At 42.0% G+C, this 26,923-nt stretch overlaps 1 protein-coding gene across 6 annotated transcripts in view; it reads left to right on the top strand.

The window, feature by feature from the left end:
- ralgapb (Ral GTPase activating protein non-catalytic subunit beta) overlaps nucleotides 1–26,923 on the top strand; it is a 112,339-nt gene that overhangs the window by 44,775 nt on the left and 40,641 nt on the right. For all 6 annotated transcript variants that reach the window (XM_068000158.1, XM_068000157.1, XM_068000156.1 and 3 more), the window contains 5 exons: nucleotides 10,922–11,089; nucleotides 15,578–15,692; nucleotides 16,374–16,521; nucleotides 17,670–17,734; nucleotides 17,976–18,114. In XM_068000158.1, coding sequence (XP_067856259.1) covers nucleotides 10,922–11,089; nucleotides 15,578–15,692; nucleotides 16,374–16,521; nucleotides 17,670–17,734; nucleotides 17,976–18,114 — 635 coding nt within the window. The remainder of the gene's footprint in view (nucleotides 1–10,921; nucleotides 11,090–15,577; nucleotides 15,693–16,373; nucleotides 16,522–17,669; nucleotides 17,735–17,975; nucleotides 18,115–26,923) is intronic.

Genomic DNA, 26,923 nt, shown 5'->3' with positions numbered 1-26,923 from the left:
GGCCTGCTTCAAACAGGACCTCTTCATTGTGAATACCTAGTTCTGGTTTCCTGTTCTAATGTGCATTGCTCTACAATTACCCTGATTCAAATGCATTTGCCATTTCTTAGCCCATTTGATTCATAGCAATTAGAAAGAGATATCTTCCTTATACTGCTCACCTGACGTTGTAGATTGGCGTCATCGGCAGATATATAGTAGTATGAAAAAATTAGCAGTAAGATTTATAGCCTAAGGTTAAAACTCCTTTTTTGTATCTATGCTAAAGGATTTTTTTTAAACAAAGACTGTTTGTGTTGTTGATAAAATGTTGATAACGAAAAGTCAGGCCAGGGTCAATGAACAAACAAGTGGCAGAGGGAGTATTACAAAAAATACAATTTCTTTGCCTGTGTTAACCATTCGACCTTGGAAACTCTTCTTAACTGATATGCATCTAAATTGATACGTGCAAATGCTTTATCCTCACTTAGTTTGTGTGTGGTGACAGCAAGTTGTAAGCCCTTGTAAGGAGACACTTCCTATGAAAAGATTTTAAGGATGGGCAGTGTCATCAATAGGGTTAGAGATAAAAATTTGTGTCACCAAAGCTGTGTCTCTTAACACTACTTTATTTTCCTATCTAGGCAGGCAAAAATAACCTGGTTGTCAAGGTAATCACAACAGTTTCAGAGACTCATTTCATTTCTTGACCCTGTTAAGCCGGATCTAAATGGTTTTCAACCAGTGCTCCACTTTACTCCGGCTGTTGGTACAATAGTTTATTATGTGGGTTGATTTAATGTAGGATAACACGACATCCTTTATTAAACCCTAGACCTACAATGGTAAATTCTGATCGATGTACTTTCCACATCAATTGTAGACGTCAAAACTTCAGAATCTTCCAGTTAGTTATCCCTACCCTAATGAGTGCTTGGGTCGGGAATGTGAATTTCCAATCTTAATGGGGGCTTGGGTCTGAAACACAGACATATTAGTCATTCCTGCAGTATGCTTGTGCATTTGTTCTTGAATAGTGTAAACAGTAGGGGACCTTGGAGATCTCTCTCCTCACAGCTCCCTCCCTCCTGGGATTTTTCAATTTATCTCCCCCATCCAATCCAATTTGCAATTATCTTGCTAATTTACTGTTTAATTCCCTGAACCCTATTTTAAAATTCTCCTTGAGCAAATGCCTTCTGGGAGTCCAATTAAATAATATTCACTGGCTAGCTCTCATCTATTCCAATATTCAGGCAGACCCTATTGCTCCTAAATCCATGCTCACTACAAATGGTTTCTGTGCTGTTAAGGTAAACATTAGTGGTATCCCATATAATGTGTCAAGAATTTACCCCACTGTAGGTACTGTGCCACCTGCTCTGTAATTCCTGTCTGTGTCTCACTCCATATTTAGATATCAGCATAACATTAGTCATCCTCCAGTCCGCTGGTATAGATCCTCTGTTTCCAAAATTTTTTCCCCTTTCATCGCATTTTGCTTTTACGTGAAATAACTTTCAAAATCCTTTTTTAAGTAAATGGACAATCCAGTTTCAGGATTATTTCTGTTTTTTAATAGTTTTTTATATCCATTGGTTTTGCAGTTTGCTGGATTTTTATTTCTTGGTTTTAGAAAAAAAAAGCCTATGTATAACTTAAGAATTTTAATTAGTGACTTTAATGACACCTTTGTAAAGTCCTTTAGGGAAGGAAACCTGCCGCCCTTACCTGTTCTGGCCTGTATGTGACTCTAGTCCCACATCAACGTGATTGACTCTTAACTGCTGTGTAAAGTGGCCTAGCAAGCCTCTCAGTCGTATCAAACCGTTACAAATTGCAGCGGTTCAAGAAGGCAGCATCTAGGGACGAGCAATAAATGCCGGCCTTGCCAGCGATGCCCAGATCCTGAGGATGAACTTAAAAAGCTTGAGGCAAATGCACTAGCCTCAGACCTTACGTTTATTACAGTGCCCAGGAAATTGAGGATAGGACCGTGATCAGAAAACGTGTTCCTCTGGAAGCACTGAGGAAAGCTGCTACGTTAGACTACTATCAGTGCCTCTAGAGACAGCAGATCTGTTGCACTTGCCTTGCAACACCGTGGGAGGTTTACCAGTGCTTTGGAAATCAAATTCCATACCTCTTTCCGTTTATCCATGAAAACAGCAAATGAAAACAGCCACCTCAGAAATTACATTTTACGGTAATAAATAGGAAAAAAATACACATTTACTAGTTACTCAATTAAATCTGTACTTTTTTTCTCCAATAGCTACCACAGCTACTTCCTTTCGCTGTCTGTGTCTCTCTCTTATTTTAAAGTCCTGTTAAAACCTGCTCAAACTCATTGTCTGGCTTGCATTCAAATTCTTTTCTAGAGCACAAATTGTAAAAAAAAAACTATTACGGATAAAGATAGAATACTGACTTTTCCACTGGGCAAAAATGATTTTTCTCAGTGGAAACATCAAACTGGATTTAGAACATAAAAGCTGACAAATAGGGTATAATCAGTGGTGGGCCTTTTTTTTCTCCCTTTTCCACGCGCACACACACACTTTGTTTTAAAAGAACACTCAGTTTAAATTTAGTTTTTAAAATTTTCCTCTGCCTTTTCATAGAATACAGTCATACAGCATAGAACGAGGCCATTTGGCCCATCGTGTCTATGCCGGCTATTTGAAAGAGCCCTCCAGCTCATCCCACTCCCCTGCTCTCTTTCCCCATAGCCCTGTAAATTGCTCACTTTTAAATATATATCCAATTCCCTTTTGAAAGTTACTATTGAATCTGCTTTCACTGCCCTTTCAGGCAGCGCATTCCAGATTGTATCAACTTGCTGCGTAAAAGAATTTCTTCTCGTCTTTCTCCCCCCCCCCCCCCCCCCCCCCCCGGCTTTTTTTGCCAATTGTCTTAATTCTGTCCCCTCCGGTTACTGACCCTCCTTCCGGTGGAAATAGTTTCTCTCTATCAAAACCCCTCATAATTTTGAAAACCTCTATTAAATCTCTGCTCTAAGGTGAACAATCCCCCCCAAAAAATGTCCTCAAATAATTTTGGAAAACAATCAAACAGAGGCTAAAAATTGATAGAGGAGGCAGTAGAAAGACTGGCTGTACTTAAAACAGGTAAGTCACCCGGTCCGGATGGGATGCACCCTAGATTGCTGAGGGAAATAAGGGTGGAAATTGCAGAGGTGCTGGCCATAATCATCCAATCCTACTTAGATATGAGGGTGGTGCCAGAGGACTGGAGAATTGCAAATGTTTACACCCTTGTTCAAAAAAGGGTGTGAGGATAAACCCAAGAACTACAGGCCAGTCAGTTTAACCTCGGTGGTGGGGAAGCTTTTAGAAACGATAATCCGGGACAAAATTAATAATCACTTGGACAAGTGTGGATTAATAAAGGAAAGCCAGCGTGGATTTGTTAAAGGCAAATCGTTTTTAACTAACTTGATTGAGTTTTTTGATGAGGTAACAGAGAGGGTTGATGAGTGCAATACAGTTGATGTTGTGTATATGGACTCTCAAAAGGTGTTTGATAAAGTCCCACATAATATACTTGTCAGCAAAATTGAAGCCCATGGAACAAAAGTGGCAGTGGCAGCATGGATACGAAATTGGCTAAGTGACAGGAAACAGAGAATAGCGGTGAACAGTTTTTCGGACTGGAGGGAGGTATACAGTGGTGTTCCCCAGGGGTTGGTACTAAGACCACTGCTTTTTTTTGATATATATTGATGACTTGGACTTGGGTGTACAGGGCACAATTTCAAAACTCAGAAGTGTAGTAAACAGTGAGGAGGATAGTAATAGACTTCAAGAGGACATAGACAGACTGGTGGAATGGGCAGATGAAATTTAATGCAGAGAAGTGCGAAGTGATATGTATTGGTAGGAAGAATGAGGAGAGGCAATATAAACTAAATTGTACAATTCAAAAGGGGTGAAGGAACAGAGACATCTCTGGGTATATGTGCACAAATCTTTGGTGGTGGCAGGACAGGTTGAGAAAGAGGTTTAAAAAAGCATGTGGGATCCTGGGCTTTATAAATAGAGGCATAGGGTACAAAAGCAAGGAAGTTATGTTGAACCTTTTTAAAAAAAACACTGGTTCGGCCACTGCTGGCGTATTGTCTAATTCTGGGCACCACACTTCAGGAAAGATGTGAAGACCTTAGAGGGTGCAGAAAAGATTTACTAGAATGGTTCCAAGGATGAGGGACTTCAGTTACATGGATAGACTGGAGAAGCTGGGGTTGTTCTCCTTCGAGCAGAGAAGGTTGCGAGGAGATTTGATGCAAGCGTTCAAAATCATGAAGGGTTTAAATAAAGAGAAACTGTTTCCATTGGCGGAAGGATTGAGAACCAGAGGATGCAGATTTAAGGTGATTGGCAAAAGAACCAAAGGCAACATGAGGAAAAACTTTGTTACGTAGCGAGTAGTTATGATCTGGAATGCACTGCCTGAAAGGGCGGTGGAAGCAGATTCAATCATGGCTTTCAAAAAGGAATTGAATAAATACTTGAACGGGAAAAAATTTGCAGGGCTATGGGAAAAGAGCGGGAAAATGGGACTACCTGGATTGCTCTTACAAAGAGCTGGCATGGCCTCGATGGGTTGAATGGCCTCCTTCAGTGCTGTAACCATTCTATGATTCTACAAAGAGAAACATTTTCCATTTTTCCACTTGGTCTAGCAAAAGGCTGCTGATGTATCCTGGAAATTGAGCACACTGCACATGCCCAGACTACTGGATATGCCTTCAGTTCATCTGAATCACAGCTCTAGGGTAAACTATTAAGTCCTAGCCCAGGCTCTTTAGAGAGAGGCTGAGATCTTCAAGTAAAAACTTTAATGAAGATACATTAAAAACACAAAAGATAGTTTAGTCATGCAATTATGAAATGTGTTATTTGTAATGTCTTTTTCATGTCACAAACCTTATTCTGCACATTAGAAATTTCAGTTACTATGGGGATAAAATTCAAATAATTTTTTTCCCCCCAAGCTATTTAGAGTGATTCAATTAGTCCATCTTCTTGTGATGGTAGTTTCTCTGAACACCTTGTCCTCCCTTCTATGAATTAATTTGAATGAACTTGCATTTATACTGCACCTTTCACAACTCAGGATGTCCCACAGCACTTCACAGCCAATGAAGTACTTTTTGAAGTGTAGTCATTGTTGTAATGTAGGAAATACAGCAGCCAATTTGAGCACAGCAAGATCCCACAAACAGCGATGAGGTAAATGATCATCTGTTTTAGGTATTGATTGAGGGACAAATATTGGCCAGGACACCGGGGAGAACTCCGCTGCTCTTTTGAATATTGCTGTGTGATCTTTCGCATCCACCTGAGAGGACAGACGGGGCCTCGGTTTAATGTCTCATCTGAAAGACAGCCCCTCCGACAGCCCAGCACTCCCACAGTACTGCAATGGGGGTGTCAGCCTAGATTTTGTGCTCAAATCTCTGGAGTGGGTCTTGAACCCATGACCTTCTGACTCAGAGGAGAGAGTGCTACCACTGAGCCATGAATGACACTATATCGACAAATCTTATTGGCTGCACATGCAATCCTTGCCACACCTCACAACACACATTGATTTTAATTGTTCTCGGTGAGTGACTCTGGCAAAGCTGCATTTATTGGCCATTCTAATTGCCCCGTGGTTCTGGGCCTTGAACCTTGTGGTCATGGTGCTCCCACAATGTTGTTGAGTAAAGAATACTGGGATTCTGACACACCAACAATGAAGGAATGACTATATATGTCCAAGTCAGGGTAGTGTGTAACCTGGAGATGCTGGTGTCCCCAGGACATTGTTGCTGTTGTCCTTCTTAGTGATAGAGGTTGCAGGGGAGGGAGGTGCTGTCAAAGTGTCCTTGGTGAGTTCCTGCAGTATGTTCTGTAGATTGTACACAGCAGCAGATGGTGGAGGGGGTGTATATTGAGGTTGTGACAGGGGCACCAGGGCGGCTTTGTTCTGGATGGCGTCAAGCTTCCTGAGAGTTGGTGGGGCTGCATCCATCCAGGCAAGTGGTGATTATGGTATCAATCGCCTAACTTGAGCCCTGCAGATGGTGGAGAGGTTCTGAAGAGTCAGAATGTGAGCCACTCGTCAGAGCACCCAGCCTCTAACTTGCTCTTGTAGCTTTTGGTCAATGGTGACCCCCCAGGACATTGATGATGGGCAAGTTGGTGATAGTGCCAGCGAGATCCCAGGCAACCACATCTGCGGAGTGATCGTAATATGATAGAATTTCACCTTGAGTTTGAGAGTGACGTACCTAAGTCCGAAACTAGAGTCTTAAACTTAAATAAAGCCATTTTCATAGGTATGAGTGGCATGTTGGTTAAGGTAGATTGAGAAATTAGATTAAAAGGTATGACGGTAGATAAGCAATGGCAAACATTTAAAGAAATATTTCAGAGTTCTCAACGAATATAAATTCTATTGAGAAATTAAAAACTCCACAGGAAAAATGATCCATCAGTGGTTAACTAAAGAAGTTAAGGATAGTATTAGAATCGAAAAGGCTTATAATGTTGCGAAGAAGAGTAGTAAGCGTGAGGATTGGGAGAGTTTTAGAAACCAGCAGAGGATGACCAAAAAATTGATAAAAAGGGCAAAAATAGAATATGAGAGTAAACTTGCAAGAAATATAAAAACAGATTATACATAGCCTCTACAAGTATGTAAAAAGGAGAGTAGAAAAAGTAAAGGTTGGTCCCTTAGAGGCTGAGACAGGAGAAATTATAATGGGAAATAAGGAAATGTCAGAGACTTTAAACAAATATTTTGTATCTGTCTTCACAGTAGAAGACACAAAAAATATACCAGATATAGTGGGGAACCAAGGGGCTAATGAGAATGAGGAACTTAAAGTAATTAGTATCAGTAAAGAAAAAGTACTAGAGAAACTAATGGGACTAAAAGCCGACAAATCCCTTGGACCTGATGGCCTACATCCTAGGATTTTAAAAGAGGTGGCTGCAGAGATAGTGGATGCATTGGTTTTGATCTTCCAGAATTCCCTAGATTCTAGAACGGTCCCAGTGGATTGGAAGGTAGCAAATGTAACATCGCTATTCAAGAAAGGAGGGAGAGAGAAAACAGGGAACTACAGGCCAGTTAGCCTGACATCAATTGTCGGAAAAATGTTGGAATCCATTATGAAGGAAGTGCTAACAGGGCACTTAAAAAATCATAATTTGATTAGGCAAAGTCAACATGGTTTTATGAAAGGAAAATCGTGTTTGACAAATCTATTAAGAGTTTTTTGAGGATGTAACTAGCAGGGTAGATAAAGGGGATCCAGTGGATGTAGTATATTTGGATTTTCAAAAGGCATTTGATAAGATGCCATGTAAAAGGTAGTTACGCAAGATAAGGGCTCATGGGGTTGGGGGTAATATATTATCATGGATAGAGAATTGGTTAACAGACAGAAAACAGAGAGTAGGGATAAACGGGTCATTCTCAGGTTGGCTGTCTTTAACAAGTGGGGTGCCGCAAGGATCGGTGCTTGGGCCTCAGCTATTTACAATCTATATTAATGACTTAGATGAAGGGACCGAGTGTAATATATCTAAGTTTGCTGACGATACAAAGCTAGATGGGAAAGTAAGCTGTGAGGAGGACACAAAAAGTCTGCAAAGAGATATGGACATGTTAAGTGAGTGGGCAAGAAGGTGGCAGATGGAGTATAATGTGGGGAAATGTCAGGTTATTCACTTTGGTAGGAAGAATAGAAAAACAGAATATTTTTTAAATGGTGAGAAACTATTAAATGTGTCCAGAGAGATTTGGGTGTCCTCGTACAAGAAACACAGAAAGTTAACATGCAGGTACAACAAGCAATTAGGAAAATAAATAGCATGTTGACCTTTATTGCAGGGGGGTTGGAGTACAAGAGTAAAGAAGTCTTGCTATAATTGTACAGGGCCTTGGTGAGACCACACCTGGAGTATTGTGTACAGTTTTGGTCTCCTTATCTAAGGAAAGATATACTTGCCTTAGAGGTGGTGCAACGAAGATTCACTAGATTAATTCCTGGGATGAGGGTTGTCCTGTGAGGAGAGATTGAGTAGAATGGGCCTATACTCTCTGGAGTTTAGAGGACTGAGGTGATCTTATTGAAAGATATAAGATTCTCAGGGGGCTTGACAGGTTAGATGCTGAGGTTGTTTCCCCTGACTGGAGAGTCTGGCATCGTCTCAGGATAAGGGGCTGGCCATTTAAGGCTGAGATGAGGAGGAATTTCCTCACTCAGAGGGTTGTGAATCTTTGGAATTCCAAACCCCAGAGTGCTGTCGTTGAGTGCATTCAAGGCTGAGATCGATAGATTTTTGAACTCGAGGGGAATCAAAGGACATGGGGATCGAGTGAGAAAGTGGAGTTGAGGTCGAAGATCAGCCACGATCTTGTTGAATGGCGGGGCAGGCTCGAGGGGCTGTATGACCTACTCCAGTTCCTATTTCTGGTATACTTATGAATGTCATGGGGAGGTGGTTGGGCTTTGTCTTGTTCGAGACAGTCATTACCTGCCACTTATGTGGTGTGAATGTTGCCTGTCACTTATCAGCCCAAGTTTGAATGTTGCCCAGGCCCTGGTATAGGCTGGCATGGGCTGCTTCATTATCAAAGGAGTTGAGAATGGAGTTGAACACTGTAGAATCATCAGCGAACAGCCCCACTCCTGACTTTGTGACAGAGGGAAGTCATTGCTAAAACAGCTAAAGATGTTTGGCTTAAGACTTCAAGGATTAAGTTACGAGGAGAGATTACACAAATTGGGATTGTACTCTCTAGAGTTTAGAAGGTTAAGGGGTGATCTGATCGAAGTTTATAAGATATTAAGGGGAATGGATAGGGTGGATAGAAAGAAACTATTTCCGCTGGTTGGGGATTCTGGGAGTAGGGGGCACAGTCTAAAAATTAGAGCCAGACCTTTCAGGAGTGAGATTAGAAAACATTTCTACACAAAAAGGGTGGTTGAAGTTTGGAACTCTCTTCCGCAAACGGCAGTTGATACTAGCTCAATTGCTAAATTTAAATGTGAGATAGATGGCTTTTTGGCAACCAAAGGTATTAAGGGATATGGGCCAAAGGCAGGTATATGGAGTTAGATCACAGATCAGCCGTGATCTTATCAAATGGCGGAGCAGGCACGAGGGGCTGAATGGCCTACTCCTGTTCCTATGTTAAGCACATTTCCTCAGCTGTCCGAGGGCAATGGTAATTGGCCTCCAACAATCATGACCATCTTGTGTGACTGCAGCCAAAGGAGGGATTTCCCATTGACCTCAGTTTTGCTAGGGTTACTTGGTGGCATATTTGGTGGAATGCTGTCTTCATGTCAAGGGCAGCTACTCTTACCTCTCCGAAAGAGATTCAGCAATATGCTACGGCTGCTAGTGCTGTGAAATCTGTTCCACAATGTGGCTGGGGCAGATTTCAGAGCAGCGGGGAAGCACCTGGGTGCAAAGTTATTTAAAATCACAGCTGTGATTTGGAAGCACCTATGCAGCAGCAATTGCTTGCACTGTTGCTTCTAAGGCTTTTTTCCGACTTTTAAGTTTCTGTCCACATGCCTTCCGTGATGCAAGATAAGCTCGGTACCTGGAAAAAATAGCAGCGTTCAGTGATCAGTATTGCTGGCTCATTCGTATTGCAGCATAGCCTCTGGTGTCCGTAATGTAAAGGGGGCATCACATACCGAAATTGGTTCATTTTACCTTGATTCAAAAATGATTCTGTGACAAACATAGATGCGTAGCACTCTGTAAAGGGGATAGAAATTTTAGGTCTAAGTCTTTCACTTACATTTTCACAAAAGGAAGCAGAACAGAGATTCACAGCTTGCTGACAGGATAGCATTTGTTTTAGCATCAAAACAAGATGGCAATCTACCTCTCACAGGCTTTTACAGATTTACCAATAGAACAACAATCTTTCCCCACTTTGGGTTAGACTTCATTGTAGATCCAAACACTACTCAATAGTGATTCTCGGACGCTAACCAGACCAACAGTCCTGGCTGAGGGACTCTGTTTACTAATAGGGCAAGAATTATTGTCTATGTTGACTTATATTTGCCACCAGGCCTTTGATTGCCATTGATCTCGTTATAATCCATGTTTTACAGATTTGCATCTTCTCTTTTGCTCTCTTTTCAGTATGTTCAGGTTGCGCTGTCCTTTGCTCTGATTACGTGAGGCAGCAATGCAGGGTTTCAGTTCAAATCACGTGGTCCTAAGCAGTTGGTTGTCTGTACCTATCCAACCTGTGCCCAAATAAAGCCCACTCATCCCCTCTAAATCAATGAGATATGAATTCCATCCGTGTGTTTTAATTATTGAGAAAGCTGGGTGAATAATCACCTCCAGGGTACATGATGAGTAGGAGAGAAGACTCGATAAATCAAGCAGTGTATATGAGGTGTGTATATCATGCAGTATCATATACAGAATAACTAGCACACCAGCCTGAGACTTCCAGCTTTCATATCATTTTAGAATGTCATCTGAGCCACACTGTTTACTGTGTTATCTGTTTAGGGTGCATTAAGACTGCTAGCCTAAAAAGGTCATGGGCAGTGATAATCAATGTTTTAAGAGAACAGAGGTGTGCAAAGTAGATTAAATTTATAACTTTAAATATAGAAATGGCCTCTTAATCTGTTAAGTGGAATGTATTGGATCTGAAAATGCTGGTATCATGATTTTATTGTATGTGTAATACAAAATAAAATGTTGCTCATTTTGTTTCTGAACACTAAGGGAATTGAGGGATATGGGGATCGGGTGGGAAAGTGGAGTTGAGGTAGATCATCAGTCATGATCTTATTCAATGGCGGAGCAGACTCAAAGGGCCGTATGGCCGACTCCTGCTCCTATTTCTTATGTTTCTTGTGTTTCTCCAGGTTCTATATGGTGCTGATTCAGGGACTGCAGATAAATGATTACATTTGCCGACCGGTTTTGGCCAGTATCATCCTGAACTCTCCTGCTTTGTTTTGCTCTGATCTGAAGGGCATAGATGTTCTAGTTCCTTACTTCATTTCAGCACTGGAGACAATTTTGCCTGACCGGTGAGTTTATTCACTGTTCTTAATGCACCACTGTTTGAGTTGTTTCTCTTTTCACCAAGTTTCTCCCCTCCTCTATGATTCCAGGGGCACTAGGCATCCTATGGGACCATGCCCAACTGGCAGTTATAAATGTCTGAGCCTCGACCATGAGTGTTGGCTGACTATTTGACCATGAGGGGCATCATAGCTGTTAATTGTGTGATTTATATCAATGAGTGTTAATTGTGTTCAGGTGCTGGTGATCAATTGGGGACTCTCGTATCCTTTTTATAGGAGAGCTTATCTAGAGTTTGGGTGTGAGTAAGGGGAATCTCTGTGAATAAAGGCTTGGAAGCAACTAAAGACCAGGCTCTAGTATTTTATCCTTCACCACGTGGCTATCCAATTTTAACAATAGCCAGCCCTAATCTGCCCTTATCCACACACGTGCACTTTCCCCAGAGGTCACTGGTTTAATAAGGAGCAAGAATTCTGGCCATGACAGGCTACTTCAGCCCCACTCTGACTGAGATTACCTAACTCCACACAAACTGGGAATCGAATGTGAGACCTTTTTGGTCTATGGATAAACCTGCTAGGCCACTGGGGGGAGCCTGTATAAGTTCTAATAGATAACTTTTAATGCTGTCTGTAGTTGCAAATGGGAGACCAATTGGCCCAAACTTGGACTCCCATTTTGCTGCTGTCTAAATGATCCAATTTAGACATTTCCAAATCAGCTTCTAGGTTGAGGTGATCCTGCAGAGTTAATGTGGGCACACTGCCTAATTGGAGATACAGGAGCCAATTGTATAAATGTACACTCCCAGTGGGGAGCTTTATCTATCAGGAGCGCATTTATTCTCCCCCCCCCCCCCCCCCCCAGGCCAAATGAGTTCTGTTCATTAAAATGGCGAGGCTTCCCAATCGGAGCGCGGGTTCATACTGAGTTCAACTTGCAGGCAGATTCTAGATACGTGCATAACCCGTGTCCTGACTGTTCTACTCCCCGTCACTCCTTCCATGTAGTGCTCCCACCCCCACTTGCTTCTGAGATGGAATTTCTTTTGTCAATGTTTATCTGTCCTTCAATTAGTTTTTGTGTTTACTTTGAGTTTAACAATCTCTGTAATGCAGCACTAGAACAGATGGATAAGGGATGAAGTGTTCTCATGAGAGGGTGAGCTGTCAAGGATGAGCTTCTTTGTTCCTCCTTGTTTACTCTGAAGTAAACCAATAACCTGCTCACCGATGCTCAGTTTAGGTTCTGCTAAAACCCTCAACGCCAGAACTCATTACAGGCTTGAGACAAACAACGGACTGCAGCGGTTCAAGAAGGCGGCTGACCGCCACCTTCTCAAGGGCAATTAGGGACGGGCAATAAATGCTGGCCTTGCCAGCGACGCCCACATCCCATGAACGAATAAAAAAAACATGGACACAAGAATTCTAGAGAGTGACTGCACTTGATATCAAGACAGCATTTAACCAAGTGTGGCACGAAGGAACCCTAGTAAAACTGAAGTCAATGGGGATCGGGGGGAAACTCTCCAATGGCTGGAGTCATACTTGGCACAAAGGAAGATGGCTGTGGTTGTTAGGGGCCAATCATCTCATCCCCAGGATATCACTGCAGGAATTCCTCAGGGCAGCGTCCTAGACCCAACTATCTTCAGCTGCTGCATCAATGACCTTCCCTCCGTTGTAAGGTCAGAAGTGTGGCTGTTCGCTGATGATTACAGTGTTCAGCTCCATTCACAATTCCATTGCCGAATCTCCCTCCATCAATATCCTGGGGGTTACCATTGACCAGAAACTTAACTGGACCTGCCACATAAATGCCGCAGCTCCTACAGAAGGTCAGAGGCTGAGCACTCTGCGGCGAGTGACTCACCACCTGTCTCCCCAAAGCCCCTCCACCACCTACAAGCCACAAGTCACAAGTGTGATGGAATACTCTCCACTGGCCTGGATGGTTGCAGCTGCAACACTCTCAAAGCTCGACACCATCCAGGACAAAGCAGTCCACTTGATCGACACCTCACCCACTGGTCCAAATATCCACCCGTTCCACCACTGTCTTACCATGCCTGCAGTGTGTACCATCTACAGCACACACTGCAGCAACTCACCAAGGGTTCTTCAACAGTACCTCCCAAACCTGCGACCTCCACCGCCTAGAATGACCAGGGCAGCAGGTGCATAGAAACACCATCACCTCCAAGTTCCCCTCCAGGTCGCATACATCTTGATGGACAAATATCGGCTATTCCATCATCGTCGCTGGGTCAAAATCCTAGAACTCCTTACCTAACAGTACTGTGGGAGAACCTTCCCCACATGGACTGCAGCAGTTCAAGTAGAAGGCTCACCACCACCTTCTCAAGGGCAACTAGGGATGTACAATAAATGCCGGCCTTGCCAGCGATGCCCACATCCCATCATCGTATTGAAAAAATCCTGATTGCATTTATTCAACTGCAGTTTGTTCAATTCACTGGCACGTTCCCCCTGCAGCTCAATTTTATTTTATTTTGGATTCGCCCATTTTCAAAAGTTTGCACATTGTTTTAAATTGCTTGACGAAGACCAATTTTAATTTAATTAATTGAGATGTCAATTCAAAGTTGGATTCTAATTTGTTAAAGATTTAAAACATTAGAAAACACCTTTACAGTTACTGGCAGGAACACTCTGATATATATTAATGACCTGGACTTGGGTATGAAAGGCATAATTTCAAAGTTTGCAGATAACACTAAACTCGGAAATGTAGTAAACAGTAAGGAAGATAGTAGCAGACTTCAGGAGGGCATAGACAGACTAATAAAATGTGCAGATGCATGGTCGATAAAATTTAATCCAGAGACGTGTGAAGTGATGCATTTTGGAAGGAAGAATGAGGAAAGGCAATATAAACTAAATGGTACAATTTTAACCTTGGTGCAGGAACAGAGAGACTTGGGGGTTGAGAATACAAATCTGCGAAGATGACAGGACAAGTTGATAAAGGTGTTTTTTTTTTAAAAAAGCATACGGGATCCTTGGCTTTATAAATAGAGGCAATGAGTACAAAAGCAAGGAAGTTATGCTAAATCTTCAAAATCAGTTTAGGCCTCAGCTGGAGTGTTGTGTCCAATTTTGGGCACCACACTTTAGGAAGGATGCCAAGGCCTTGGCAAGGAGATTTACTAAAATGGTACCAGGGATGCAGGACTTTGGTTACGTGGAGAGAGTAGAGAAGCTGGGATTGTTCTCCTTAGAGTAGAGATGGTTAAGAGGCAGATTTAATAGAGGTGTTCAAAATTATGAGGGGTTTTGATAGGGAGAAACTGTTTCCATTGGCAGGAGGGTCGGTAACCAGAGGACACAGATTTAAGATAATTGGCAAAAGAACCAGAGGGGAGACGAGGAGAATTTTTTTACACAGCAAATTGTTATGACCTGGAATGCACTGCCTGAAAGGGTGGTGGAAGCAGGTTCAGTAGTAACTTTCAAAATGGAATTCGATGTATACTTGAAAAGGAGCAATTTGCAGAGCTGTGGGGAAAGAGCAGGGGAGTGGGATTAATTGGATAGCTCTTTCAAAGATCCGGCACAGGCACGATGGGCTGAATGGCTGCCTTCTGTGCTGTAAGCTTTTATAATTCTATGACTAGCAATGGATGGAGCTGGGAGATGGAGGGAAAGGTGGATCAGCGCCATCTAGTGAAAGGTAAGTAATGGTAAGTATATGCTCAATTTAAAAGCGCTGCTATGCACTACTTGTGTGACGAAATCATGGCACTTGGGGTGTGACCAAAGCTCGCCGGCACCACTTCCATTCCCCTTCCTATTTGCCAGCCTCTGTCATGTCCTGCTCCAATTGCCATTCCCCCTCCCCCTTCTATCTCCCTTCTATCTCCCTTCTCCCTCCCTCCCTCCCTCTCTCCCTCCCGCTCCCTTTCCTAGAAATGGTAAATAATCGTTTTTGTTCATTATAAAGAATAGCATGCACCCTGTAGCACATTACAAGGTAATAACGTATCTGGGTTTGAGCAGAAACATGCTTACTGCTCATCCTCCACTCCACCAGCACTGCCTAATCTTTGAACCACCATTTCCCCCTTCCCCACTCTTCGAAATTAAAACATGATTTGCTTTGTTGCCTCGATTCCTTCAAAACTTATTTCCACATTTTCCCCGTCCTCTCCAATGTCTGCCCGTTGTCCTCCTCTCCCACTTGTAAATTGCTCTGAGACATTCTTCTATGTGAGGGTTGCTGTATAAATGCAGATTTATATTCAGTCCCTCTGTTACTGCCTCACAGATTGTGGTGTTCTGTATTCACATGCACATGTAATTAAAAGGTATCAGAGAGGGAGTCAAAGTAGATAGTGCTGTAACAAAATCTAGACCGAGCTTTTTTTCTCTCTAGTTTTTGCATTGCCAACACTAGGTTTTGAAAAAATAAGGGATCTGAACAACTGATCATAAAGTGTGAATTTTTTTTTCCTCTCCCTCTTGCAGAGAATTGTCAAAATTCAAAGCATATGTGAATCCCACTGAACTTAGGAGAGCATCAATCCACATTCTGCTGTCAATGCTGCCTCTCCCCCATCACTTTGGGACAGTTAAAGCAGAGGTACTATTTATCATTATTGACCGCTTAAATCTTTTGAAGGCTGTATCTAATATTAGAGCAATGAAGAAAATGAAATGCCAAAAGGGACATAGTTACCGTTCAGTGGGTAGAATCTAAGTTTGATTTGACAGGCTTTGATTTTTGTCGTAGAATAATGTTGCCTGCAATTTTGGGACATTTTTGTCTATATATTATAGACAGGAAGTTATTAAAAATTAGCAGGATTATCTGTAATAGCGTTCTAATGGCTCAGTGGTTAAGGCATTGCCTGTGTGGTTCTGAGTTGTACAGATCAGGAAGGTTCCAGGTTCAATCCCCAGCCTCTGCTGCATTAGCTGATCTCAGCCAGACAACGATTGGAAGCTACATTTGCTCCTGGTTAGGAAATGGACAGATCAGCCAGGATTTCCGCTCCTGATTGATATCCAGCAACCCCTGCTAAAAAGTGCACATCTGGTGAGGGCAGGATCAGGCTTGGCTGTGGCGTCCTTCAACAGAGCAAAAGCTTGCTAGTGCTCTCTGTTCCTGCATATGACAAATGGGCACTCCGATAAGGTACCCGAGGGGCAGCCAGTGAAAAAAGGCAGAAATTGAAATTCTGGGGGGAAAAAAATCGTTTTTTTTAAAAAAGCAAATACGATTGTTAGCCACGTCAACAAGTTTACCTTTTTATCTTTTTAGGTGCTTTTGGAAGGAAAGTTCAGCAATGAGGACTCTTTGTCACACGACAAATCAGTTACCTTTCTCTCCCTGAAATTGAGGCTCGTCAATGTGTTAATTGGTGCCCTACAGACTGAAACCGATCCCAACAACACACAGATGATTCTAGGTTGGTAGGGAACTTACCTGTTCCAATTAATCAGTTACCAAGCCAACGCATCAGTACAGTGAATAGGACCAGATAGAATAGTGTGAAATTTTAATTAACTTTTTTATACCTTTCTTTTTTAAAAAAAAGTATTGTGCTACATTTGAGCCATTTAGGGAATATGCTTAGTTTAGGTATTGCATGAAAACTAATGCCCGTGTTTTTATGTCATTTTTTTCTATTAAAGCAAAGAGGAGCCTTTTGGAAATGTACCACGTGATACTGAGTCATAAAGACCGGCAAGAGCCGAGGTTTGATGCCTCGTCAATGCTGAGTTAGCTGATGACAGCCAGGATGACACTGCAATTATCCCCAGTGGCCCTAGACTATTGAGGGAACAGTCAGCCAGGGTTCCACTCCTGATTATTCACTGACCCCTGCTAGACAGTGCGTGCACAGACAGACATAGAAAAAAGAGGAAAGCCTAAATCCAAAAGTCAGGAAACAGCTTTTTGCAGTCTTTCAGGCTCGGAGTATAAAGATCTGGGGTTGAACAGGTTTCCAAAGTTCTTAGACGCATTCTGTGTGCACCAGGTAAAGAGGCTCTGGGGCTGGATTTGGCCCATAGTCCCTTGCTTTGTACCAAGCTCCCAAACTGTACTGTATCATAAGCTCAATATCTGTTTTATTTGTTTAAATCCTATTGTTACAGTTGTTAAAAGCTCCTGATTGCTTAGCGTTAAAAGGTTTAAAACTCCAGTAAAACTTTCCCTCCAGTATAAATCTGCTAGAAAGTTTGTGTTTCTGAAATAGATCAGCCAACCTCTGTAGCTGTGAGTATGTTAATGAGCCCAGAAAAGTGTTCATTAACGTACAAATGAATAGTTTTTTTTGTGTCTTTTAATATACACCAGTTGGTGTGGGACTGTATTGCTGCTCTGATCATTCTGACTGCCAGGATTCACAATACTGAACCATTTTGCATCTTATCTCATCAAGCCAATCTTTCTTGAAGAAATCCTAATGTAATATTCCGGTAGATATACGTTCCTCATTAATGGGCAATTCTGATCCAAGTTGGGCATTTGGTGAAATAATTGGTTGTGTATTTATTTGGATTTACTATTCTGTATCAGTATTTGTCTACCAAAGGGTTGTTTTCCTTTCAGGTGCCATGTTAAATATTGTTCAAGATTCTGCTCTTTTGGAAGCAATTGGTTCTCAAACTGAGTTGGTAAGTTGGAGAGCAGCAGTTGTGGATTTTAAACCTTTGAGAGAAGCTATTGTGGATGACAGATGATTTATATAAATGCCCAGCTATTGTGGATGACAGATGATTTATATAAATGCCCAGCTATTGAGTACAAAATATTGAAAATACAGTCCATCTTGTTTGGTCACTGCCTGCTTTTCAGTCCATAACCCTTTGACCAGAGCTGTGTGCGCCCCTTGAGTTATGTGCTATCCTTTTACAGAGTGTTGGTGATAGCACTCACGTGTCGCTCAAGAGTCACAGTCGAAACAGCAGTGGCATCAGTATGACCAGCACTGGCAGCTCTGAGGCCACAACACCAGATAGCGAGAGACCTGCACAGGCCCTTCTGCGGGATTATGGTGAGACAAACATGCCATAAAAACATTTTCTCAATGTAGTCTAGTTGCACTCTTCATTTTGAAGAAATATATCCTTTTTTTAAAAAAAACAATTGGCTATGTAATGAAGTTTAAGACCATATTCTCATTCTCATACAAGTATTGACACCCAACTATTCACCAAACAGTAGTGTCCAGGTGATTCTATGACTCTTTGTCGGAGAAAACCCTCTAAACAATAATTGAGTTTAAAAAAAATTCTAGCCCTTGCTCGGTGAAGTTCCATCAGTCAATGGGCTAACAGTTGGATGGTTGGATCATTCAACCGTTGATGATAAAAGCCTAGAGAATTAACAGGACTGTCCCAATCCGTAGGAAGACACCAAATGATATGTTCATAGCAGCCACAGAGAGATCCGAATTCTAGACCATGCAGCCTTGACGCTTCCATTGAGAGCTTTCATTTCAGCTGTGTCCTGTGAATTGAGACCAGGTTGACGGTTGGGTTAAGCTTTGCCCATTCTTGATAGCAATGCCAGATGAAAGTCCCCTAAACTATTGCTTCCATTGATCATAAAGCTGAGTTTTAGTCATGGAGAAGTCTTTGCTCTGTATGGGCTGCCTCCTATTTTTCTTCTCTCACATTAAGGGGACAAAGAAATTGTAGCTGGGAGGAAAACTAAGTAATTGATTGGTCTGGTCTGTGCTGGGTAAAATCATAAGTATCATCCTTGGCTCTGTGGGTAGCACTCTTGCCTCTGACAGGTCGTGGGTTCAAGCCCAACTCCAGAGGCTTGAGCACATAATCTAGACTGGTATTTCAGTGCAGTACTGAGGAAGTGTTGCACTGCTGGAGGTGCCATCTTTTAGATGAGACGTTAAACTGAGGTCCCAACTGCCCTCTCAGGTGAATGTAAAAGATCCCATGGCACTATTCAAAGAAGATCAAGGAGAGTTCTCCCTGTGTCCTGGCCAACATTTATCCCTCAACCAACAACACTAAAACAGATTATCTGGTTATTTATGCTGTTTGTGGGCCCTTGCTGTGTGCAAATTAGCTGCTCCGTTGCCTACATTACAACAGTGGCTACATTTCAAAAGTAATGTGTTGGCTGTGAAATGTTTTGGACATCCTGAGAACATGAAATCTGCTTTATTAATGCAATGTTTTTCTAGCACAGAATTCAAATTCAGTATGAAGGAGAAATGTCAGCACCCTTATGTACCATTTACAGTATTTTCTATAAACTACACTCGAGGGATTTAAAGTAAGGATTGTGGAGGACTAAGAGCAGTGTAGGTGCTCCAGTAACATTCTGAGCCCAGTATGTCCTGTTTTAGCTCCAGTCTTCCCTTTCGCAGAAGGGTTGCTTGTGAACAAACTGATATGAAGGCTGACATCATTTGATTGGTTTACACAGGTATCCAGAAGTCCACTTGTCGGGTGTGGGGATTGCACGGCCTCTGTTGGCATTGTTTGGAAATATCCCCTAGGTTGTTGCGCCATTTAGGATCTCCACTAACTCCTCTGCCAATATTGCTGTGATTTGTAGATCACATTTCGTTTTGCTTTTCTGGAATTTGCAAATTGGTTAACTTATTTATATGAAACCAATAGTTTAAATTTTAAAAATGCAATAATCTTTGAATCTGATCATCTGAGAGGATAGTTTGGCTTTGAAACATTTAACTGTTCTTTGTTTCAGTATTATAGAGGCAGCTGCGTTGTTTGTAGGACTAACTTTAGGCAATAAGCCATTCCTAACAGAGTATCATGAATATTCAGCATGATATTGAAATGCATGTAGAAGCAAATATACAACTGAATCCTCTCGTATGCAATAAGTTCACGGGCAGAAAAGTTGCAAATAATCAGACACGCATAAAACAGAACAATAATAAAATGAAAAATTGGACTGAGTGGCCATTGTGATCTATTGTACGGCGTTTGAAAGCCCTGTCGTCTTGCCTCTGTTCCTGCTGCTGGGGGGGGGGGGGGGGGGGGAGGGGTCACACATATTTAGTATGCTGCAATCTATTACACAGCAGGGTTTAAGCTATCCTCGTGGTTCCCGAGGGATAATGCACAGAATTTCTTGCACGAAGCTGATTTGCTAATCGTTATATATGAGCTTCTGCATGCATGTCAATGTCATGCTGATTTACTAACCAGCTAGAAAGGTTACTGCATTTTGTTGCAGTGTTGGAGTTTGGGCTTTGTGGGTTTTGAGCTATTATGCAGTGACGAGTGGAGATGGGACTCTGGTTTTTCCAGCTCTGTTGGCAAATTGCTACAAATTTACTTAATTCAGGATTGCGTATATATGGATTCAACAGTGATTAATGTTCCAGAGTGCCCATGTGCTGTTGAAGTTCTGAGAATCTGATGCACAGAAGTTGTAGTCTATATACGTTAATTTAAAGAATGCCACAAGCTGAATTACTTACATGAACGTAGTATTGATATCAATGTAGTGTGTTCATTGTCTCAGAGAGCAAATTTTTTAGAAATTGGAGCTCATAACTTTGAAAACTTTTTCGCTTTAAATTTGCAGCAAACCCTGTAAAGCGGAAATACAGGGATCGTTGGGTGAAATGTATCAGTATGTAAAAAGCTACGGTCGAGTGACTTTATTGGGGGGGGCGTGGTTTAAAGGAGATGTGTCCATTTTGTTGTGTAATGTTTGTTCCGGGTAAAATATATATATATTTATATAAATATATATTTTTTTAAAAATCAACTTTGCACAAAGTTCTGTAACATCTCCAGGCTCATCATCCCTTTGGGTATTTGTCTTCACCGGCATTTCCTTATTTTCTGCCAAACTGTCAGAATCTTCAATGCATCCTCCTCCAGTAAGTAGGCCAGAAGTACCCGGCCAATTGTTTTCTTGGTTATCTCGACAGGAGACATGTAATGGGAAAAAGAGAGGGCCTAAATCAGTTTTTCTATCCACCAGGGTTGAATCATTCCTAGTATCAAGCAGACAGACCAATAACTAACTCAGTTTATCCCAACAGATGCTGGAAGATTTGAAAATCTAGTACCTCGAAGATCCAAACCTGGCCATGAGAAGGATCAAATACTAGCCCCTCAACTTTTTGGGTCTTTGTACCCTCATTTGCCCTTGAGTGGATGGCCAAAGCAGTGATTTTGCTTATCCAGCCATTAGCTTTGCCCTAGTCAAAACTAGGGGTCATAAATTTAATAAGGACTTCAGGAGAAACTTCTTTACCCAGAGAGTGGTTAGGATGTGGAACTTGCTGCCACAAAGAGTGGTTGAGGTTAAAAGAGGAAGTTAGATAAGAACATGAGGAAGAAAGGAATAGAAGGTTATGCTGATAGGGCTAAATAAAGTAATATGGGAGGAGGCTCGTGTGGGGCACAAACACCGGCATGGACCAGTTGGGCCAAATGGCCTGTTTCTGTGCTGTAAATTCTATGTACTATAGCAACTTTAATGTACAAAATACCCCAGGATACTTTACAAAGATATAACAAAAGGAACGGAGCCATAGGAGAGCGATTAAGGGACAGCAAGGTTGGAAAGATGGGTTTTGAAAAGGTTTTTAAAGGACAGAGAAGTTTAGGGACAGAGTTGGAGATTAGGGCCGAGGCAACTAAAAGCAGTGATGGGGCCATGGGAGAGCGGAAATGCACTGGAGGCCAGTCAGGGGATCGAAGGATGCGGGAGGGGATGTATTGCTGGAGGAGGCTGCAATGTTAGGGACAAAGCAAGGCCATAGAGGCAAGTACAGTGATTTTAAATGGCAAGCACCAGGGAACGTGGAGCTAGTGTAGATCAGCGAGGACAGGGGTGATGGGTGAGTGGGACTTAGTGTAGGACAGGATGCAGCTGCATTTGGACAAGTTGGAATTTATGGAGAGTAGATGCTAGGCCAGCAAGCAGAACATTGGTTAGACCGCACCTGGAGTACTGTGAGCAGTTCTGGGCACCGCACCTTCGGAAGGACATATTGGCCTTGGAGGGAGTGCAACGTAGGTTTACTAGAATGATACCTGGACTTCAAGGGTTAAGTTACGAGGAGAGATTACACAAATTGGGATTGTATTCTCTGGAGTTTAGAAGGTTAAGGGGTGATCTGATCGAAGTTTATAAGATATTAAGGGGAACAGATAGGGTGGATAGAGAGAAACTATTTCCGCTGGTTGGGGATTGTAGGAGTAGGGGGCACAGTATAAAAATTGGAGCCAGACCTCTCAGGAGTGAGATTAGAAAACATTTCTACGCACAAAGGGTGGTAGAAGTTTGGAATTCTCTTCCGCAAACGGCAATTGATACTAGCTCAATTACTAAATTTATATCTGCGATAGATAGCTTTTTGGCAACCAAATGTATTAAGGGATATGGGCCAAAGGCAGGTATATGGAGTTAGATCACAGATCAGCCATGATCTTACCAAATGGCGGAGCAGGCACGAGGGGCTGAATGGCCTACTCCTGTTTCTATGTTCCATAACATTGGCGTAATCGAGTCTGGAGGTGACCAGAAGCGCAGAGAAGAGTTTCAGTGACGGGATAGAGGTGGAAAGTTGTTGTCTTGGTGACGTGGTAACTTTAGTCTAAAATGACAGGTAGTTTAAATCTGGGATGATCTGGTTTAGTAGGTAAATTCTTTATGAATTAAACCCATGTTCCTTTCTAAGTAATATATTGCTGAATCATGAAGACTGTGGAACTTTCCAGTATTCAGTCAAACGGGGAGGAGAGTGGTAAAATTTCTACAATCATGATTTGAGGCTTTTACTTTGCACAGGAATTTAGAATACTTATCTATGAGCTTCAACTAATTGAGGTGTTTACGATGAATAAAGGAGTTGATAGGGTAGCTAGAGAGAAACTATTTCCTCTGGTGGGGGAGCCAAGAACAAGGGGGACATAACCTTAAAATTAGAGCTCAGCCGTTCAAGGGTGATGTCAGGAAGCATTTCTTCACACAAAGGGGAGTGGAAATCTGGAACTCTGCACAAAAAGCTGCTGAGGCTGCGGGTCAATTGAAAATTTCAAAACCGAGATTGATAGATTTTTTTGGGCAAGGGTATTAAGGGTTATGGACCCAAGATGGGTGGTTGGAGCTAAGACACAGATCAGCCATGATCTAATTGAATGGTGCAACAGGCTCGAGGGGCTGAATGGCCTCCTCCTGTTCCTGTGCTCCTAAATAGGTCCAAGCTAGTGAATTCTGATAGGTTTTCTGCCATGATCCAATTCATTGTGCAGCAAAGCAAAAAAAAAAAATTGGAATCCTCCAGATTGGCAACACTGCTCTCTTTCAAAGCCCGGCATAAATTGACCTACAGAACTGTCCCGTAGAGAAGAAATAATTTTAGCATAAAGCAAAAGAATATGTTGAACAATTTTGTGCAGATTGATTTTTCTATCCTCCTCAACAACAAAAATGCAATGCAATGTTGACGTCATCCAAGTTTGCCCTGAATGACTTCTCATGAGGAAATGTGATGGGCACTTGTAACAGGACAAGTCAGCAATAGCAGCTGTTCCCTTGGTTGCCCCTACACAACCAAGCACTCCACTACTTATAGGTCTGAGCCATTTTACTGTTGTACCAAAATCATTTCTCCCAATTTTGATTTGTTTTAAAGCAAAAATAACAGTATCGGCCTTCATTGTATTAAATATCTCCACCTAGACTCCCATTTCATTGCAGCATTACCCACCTAATTTTTTTTCCAAATGTACATATCTATGCTGTTTCTTTTCTTTGTTTCTTGTTCTGCGTGTGAAGCTGAATTGTTTATATTGTCCCAACCCCTTCCCCGTCTCAAAAATACAATTTTGCTGATTAAAAATTTGAATGTATATGATTTTTTAAAAAAGTTAAATAAACAAATGGATTGTGAATGAATTCAGGAAGCACTCTGTTGAAACTAAAGGTTTAGTGCCCTGAAATAAGACACCAAGTAACATAAAATGTGGTATGGACTCCTGAAAGAGAACATGAGCTATTCATTTTCTGCACATCCTACAAATTTCAACAAACTTGGGAGGAGGGAGATAAAGAAACGATGTTGTAAAATTATTAAATTATGCTTGTGATTTTGATCAAGAAAATTGCTGTTTTGGAGAAATCTCCATTGATGAAGACCAGCTTTCCAGCTATGTTGAAAGTCTTCAAAAATTAGTAGGGATTGAAAATCTGTCGCCTTTCCGGCAGACTCCTGCCTGCCCACTGGAAGGGCCGGAATGTAGGCTGGGAACTGTCATATCCGCGTCTCAACCTTGCACGGGAATTCCCACTTGATCTTGTATGAGGCGGAGCCTACGCACTTTCCGGTGAGATCAGACTGCCAAATGGCAGAAGTGCAACCCACCTGGGCATCCAGGCCGGGATCATGGCCTGGACCAACCCCCACCCTCCAAAGACCACTTGGAATGTCCTGTAATAAATTAATCCCCACTCCACCCCCGAGCCCAATTTGTAACTTCTTAACACGGGTGTCCACCATTAGCAGATCTCCACTGAGCCAGAAACTTTGGGGGTAGTGGCAGATGTCTGAGACAGACGAATTTCAGAAACTACCCCCCTCCTTGTTGATTTTTGGGGCCTTATTCCATTACAACCCTGCTTTGAAAAATATTGAGTGTAAAATGCTCTGTTGAAATTTAAGACGTGTTTTGACTTCACACTAAATACAAATATTGGAAACTGTATAATGATTGTTCTCAAGGGGGACCCATACCAGGTTTATTCCCCTGCCCACCCCGCACTTCGGCTTTTTTGGTTTATAAAGTGTTTTGCTTCAATTGTACTAAAAAAAAGTGTGTGTCTGATTGTGCGAGCCTGACCTGTAGACCTCTTGCGAATGCAGATCCCTCTGTTGAATGTTTGCCATGACAAGTTTTAAGATGCCTACTGTACCATGTTTGTAAAAAGTGTTGCATGTTAAGTTAATTTTGTTCTTTGTTTTTTGTATGTCTCCCTTCCCAATAGGTGGTACAGGTATTTTTGTGTCATGAAAACTATTCATCATCAATTTAAATTCTTGCATAAATAGTATTTATCACCATGCAAATTAAATTTCAGGTATTAAAGGGTAGAAGGTACAGTACATATTTCACATTCTTTGCATCTGATTGGCATACAATGAGTCAGTATCCCTTTTATTATTTTGTACTACACCAAATGTAAAAAGTCTCCACCACTCAGTCCTACATCTGCTGTGTTCAAATTATTTTCTTTTTGCCTTTTGTACCTAAATTTGATTTATCCTAGAGCCGGCTTCCCCCTTGCCCCAGATACGGATATTTCTCAGTCCAAGGCCTGGTTGGGACAGTGGACTTCGAACACTGTTCTTGTGCCCAAGTTAAATAAAACCTCAACAAAAGGAACTACGGTTCCCTTTTTTTTGTTGGAAAGGAGAGGAAAGTTTAATCACTGTTTTGACATCTTGGACAACAAATGGAATACTGGCTCGGCACACCATCTCTTCGTAATGTATTCCATGGGTCTTGTACCATCCTTGCTGCGCTACAAGAAGCAGTGGACCCAAAAGAATGTTGTTGCTGACTCTTTAGAAAACATTTTTTGATGAAATGGTATGGTGCTAAATGCATGATCAGTTAATTGAATTTAAGATTGGTTCTGGGGCTCACCTCACTGTTAATTGGCTAATGCTGCTTTCTGCAGAACTGAAAGGCTGTTCACGTAGAACTGTGTGACTTAAGGTGTTTCAATACAGATACCATTGACTTTTATCAACCAAAGCAATTTGATTTGGAGTGTGAATGTTATTTCTCTCTCCCTATCCCCTGCCACGACTCAATGGGAAGTTAGCTGAAGTCAGCTTGGGTGGCTTTTGGAATGGGTTAGAAAGACACTGCAATTGGCCTTATTTTCTCTGGGCAAGGGGAGGAAACATCCACTCGGGCTTCTGCTCCTGATTAGTATCCATCAGCCCTAGCCAGAAGTGTGTGTATGTGTGTGCTTATACCAGCTCTAGCTGGAAGTGTGTGTGTATGTGTGTGCTTATACCAGCTCTAGCCAGAAGTGTGTGTATGTGTGTGCTTATACCAGCTCTAGCCAGAAGTGTGTGTATGTGTGTGCTTATACCAGCTCTAGCTGGAAGTGTGTGTGTATGTGTGTGCTTATACCAGCTCTAGCTGGAAGTGTGTGTGTATGTGTGTGCTTATACCAGCTCTAGCTGGAAGTGTGTGTTTGTGTGCGTGTGCTTATAACGGGTCTAGCTCTGTGTGTGTGTGTGTGTGTGTGTGCGCGTGTGTGCGCGCGCGTATATCAGGTATAGCTGAGGTTACGCTCAGTCATCAGCCCCCATCACTGACGTTCCAAGTTGGAGTGAAGAGTGATTACTCGGGCGTGTCAGTAGTGTCACTATGCGTCCATAGTTTACCCTGAGTTCTGCTTTCAGGAATCTAGGTCTAAGGGGGAGAAAAGAACGGGAATGTTTATGTAGTGCTCTCATTTTCCCTTTCAATCAAGTAGAAATTTCCAAAAAAAACAAACTTTGATCAGATCAGAATTTCCCTGGAGTTGCACCTTCCACTGTTGGATGCAGCTGTACACAGGAGTAAATTGCTGCTGAGACCACACATCCTCTGTACGTGCTGTGTTTGAATAGATTGCCTTCCCTGCCCAAACTCTTCACATAAATACGACCAGCGATGCTTACAACATGTATTGAAAAATCAAATACGTCATCCGCTGGTTTGGGAGTGTTTCCCACAACAGATTCGCAAACCTGCCTCACCCCCCCCTACCCCACCTACAAAATTAAAGTAATCCCATTGGTATGAAATAAAGTCAAACCTTGAGTCGTGATTGAATAACAA

The sequence above is a fragment of the Heptranchias perlo genome, chromosome 19 (genome assembly GCF_035084215.1).
Source record: "Heptranchias perlo isolate sHepPer1 chromosome 19, sHepPer1.hap1, whole genome shotgun sequence".
NCBI lineage: Eukaryota > Metazoa > Chordata > Chondrichthyes > Hexanchiformes > Hexanchidae > Heptranchias > Heptranchias perlo.
Note: the sequence above shows the minus strand (reverse complement) of the source record. Positions and strands in the feature narration are given on the sequence as shown.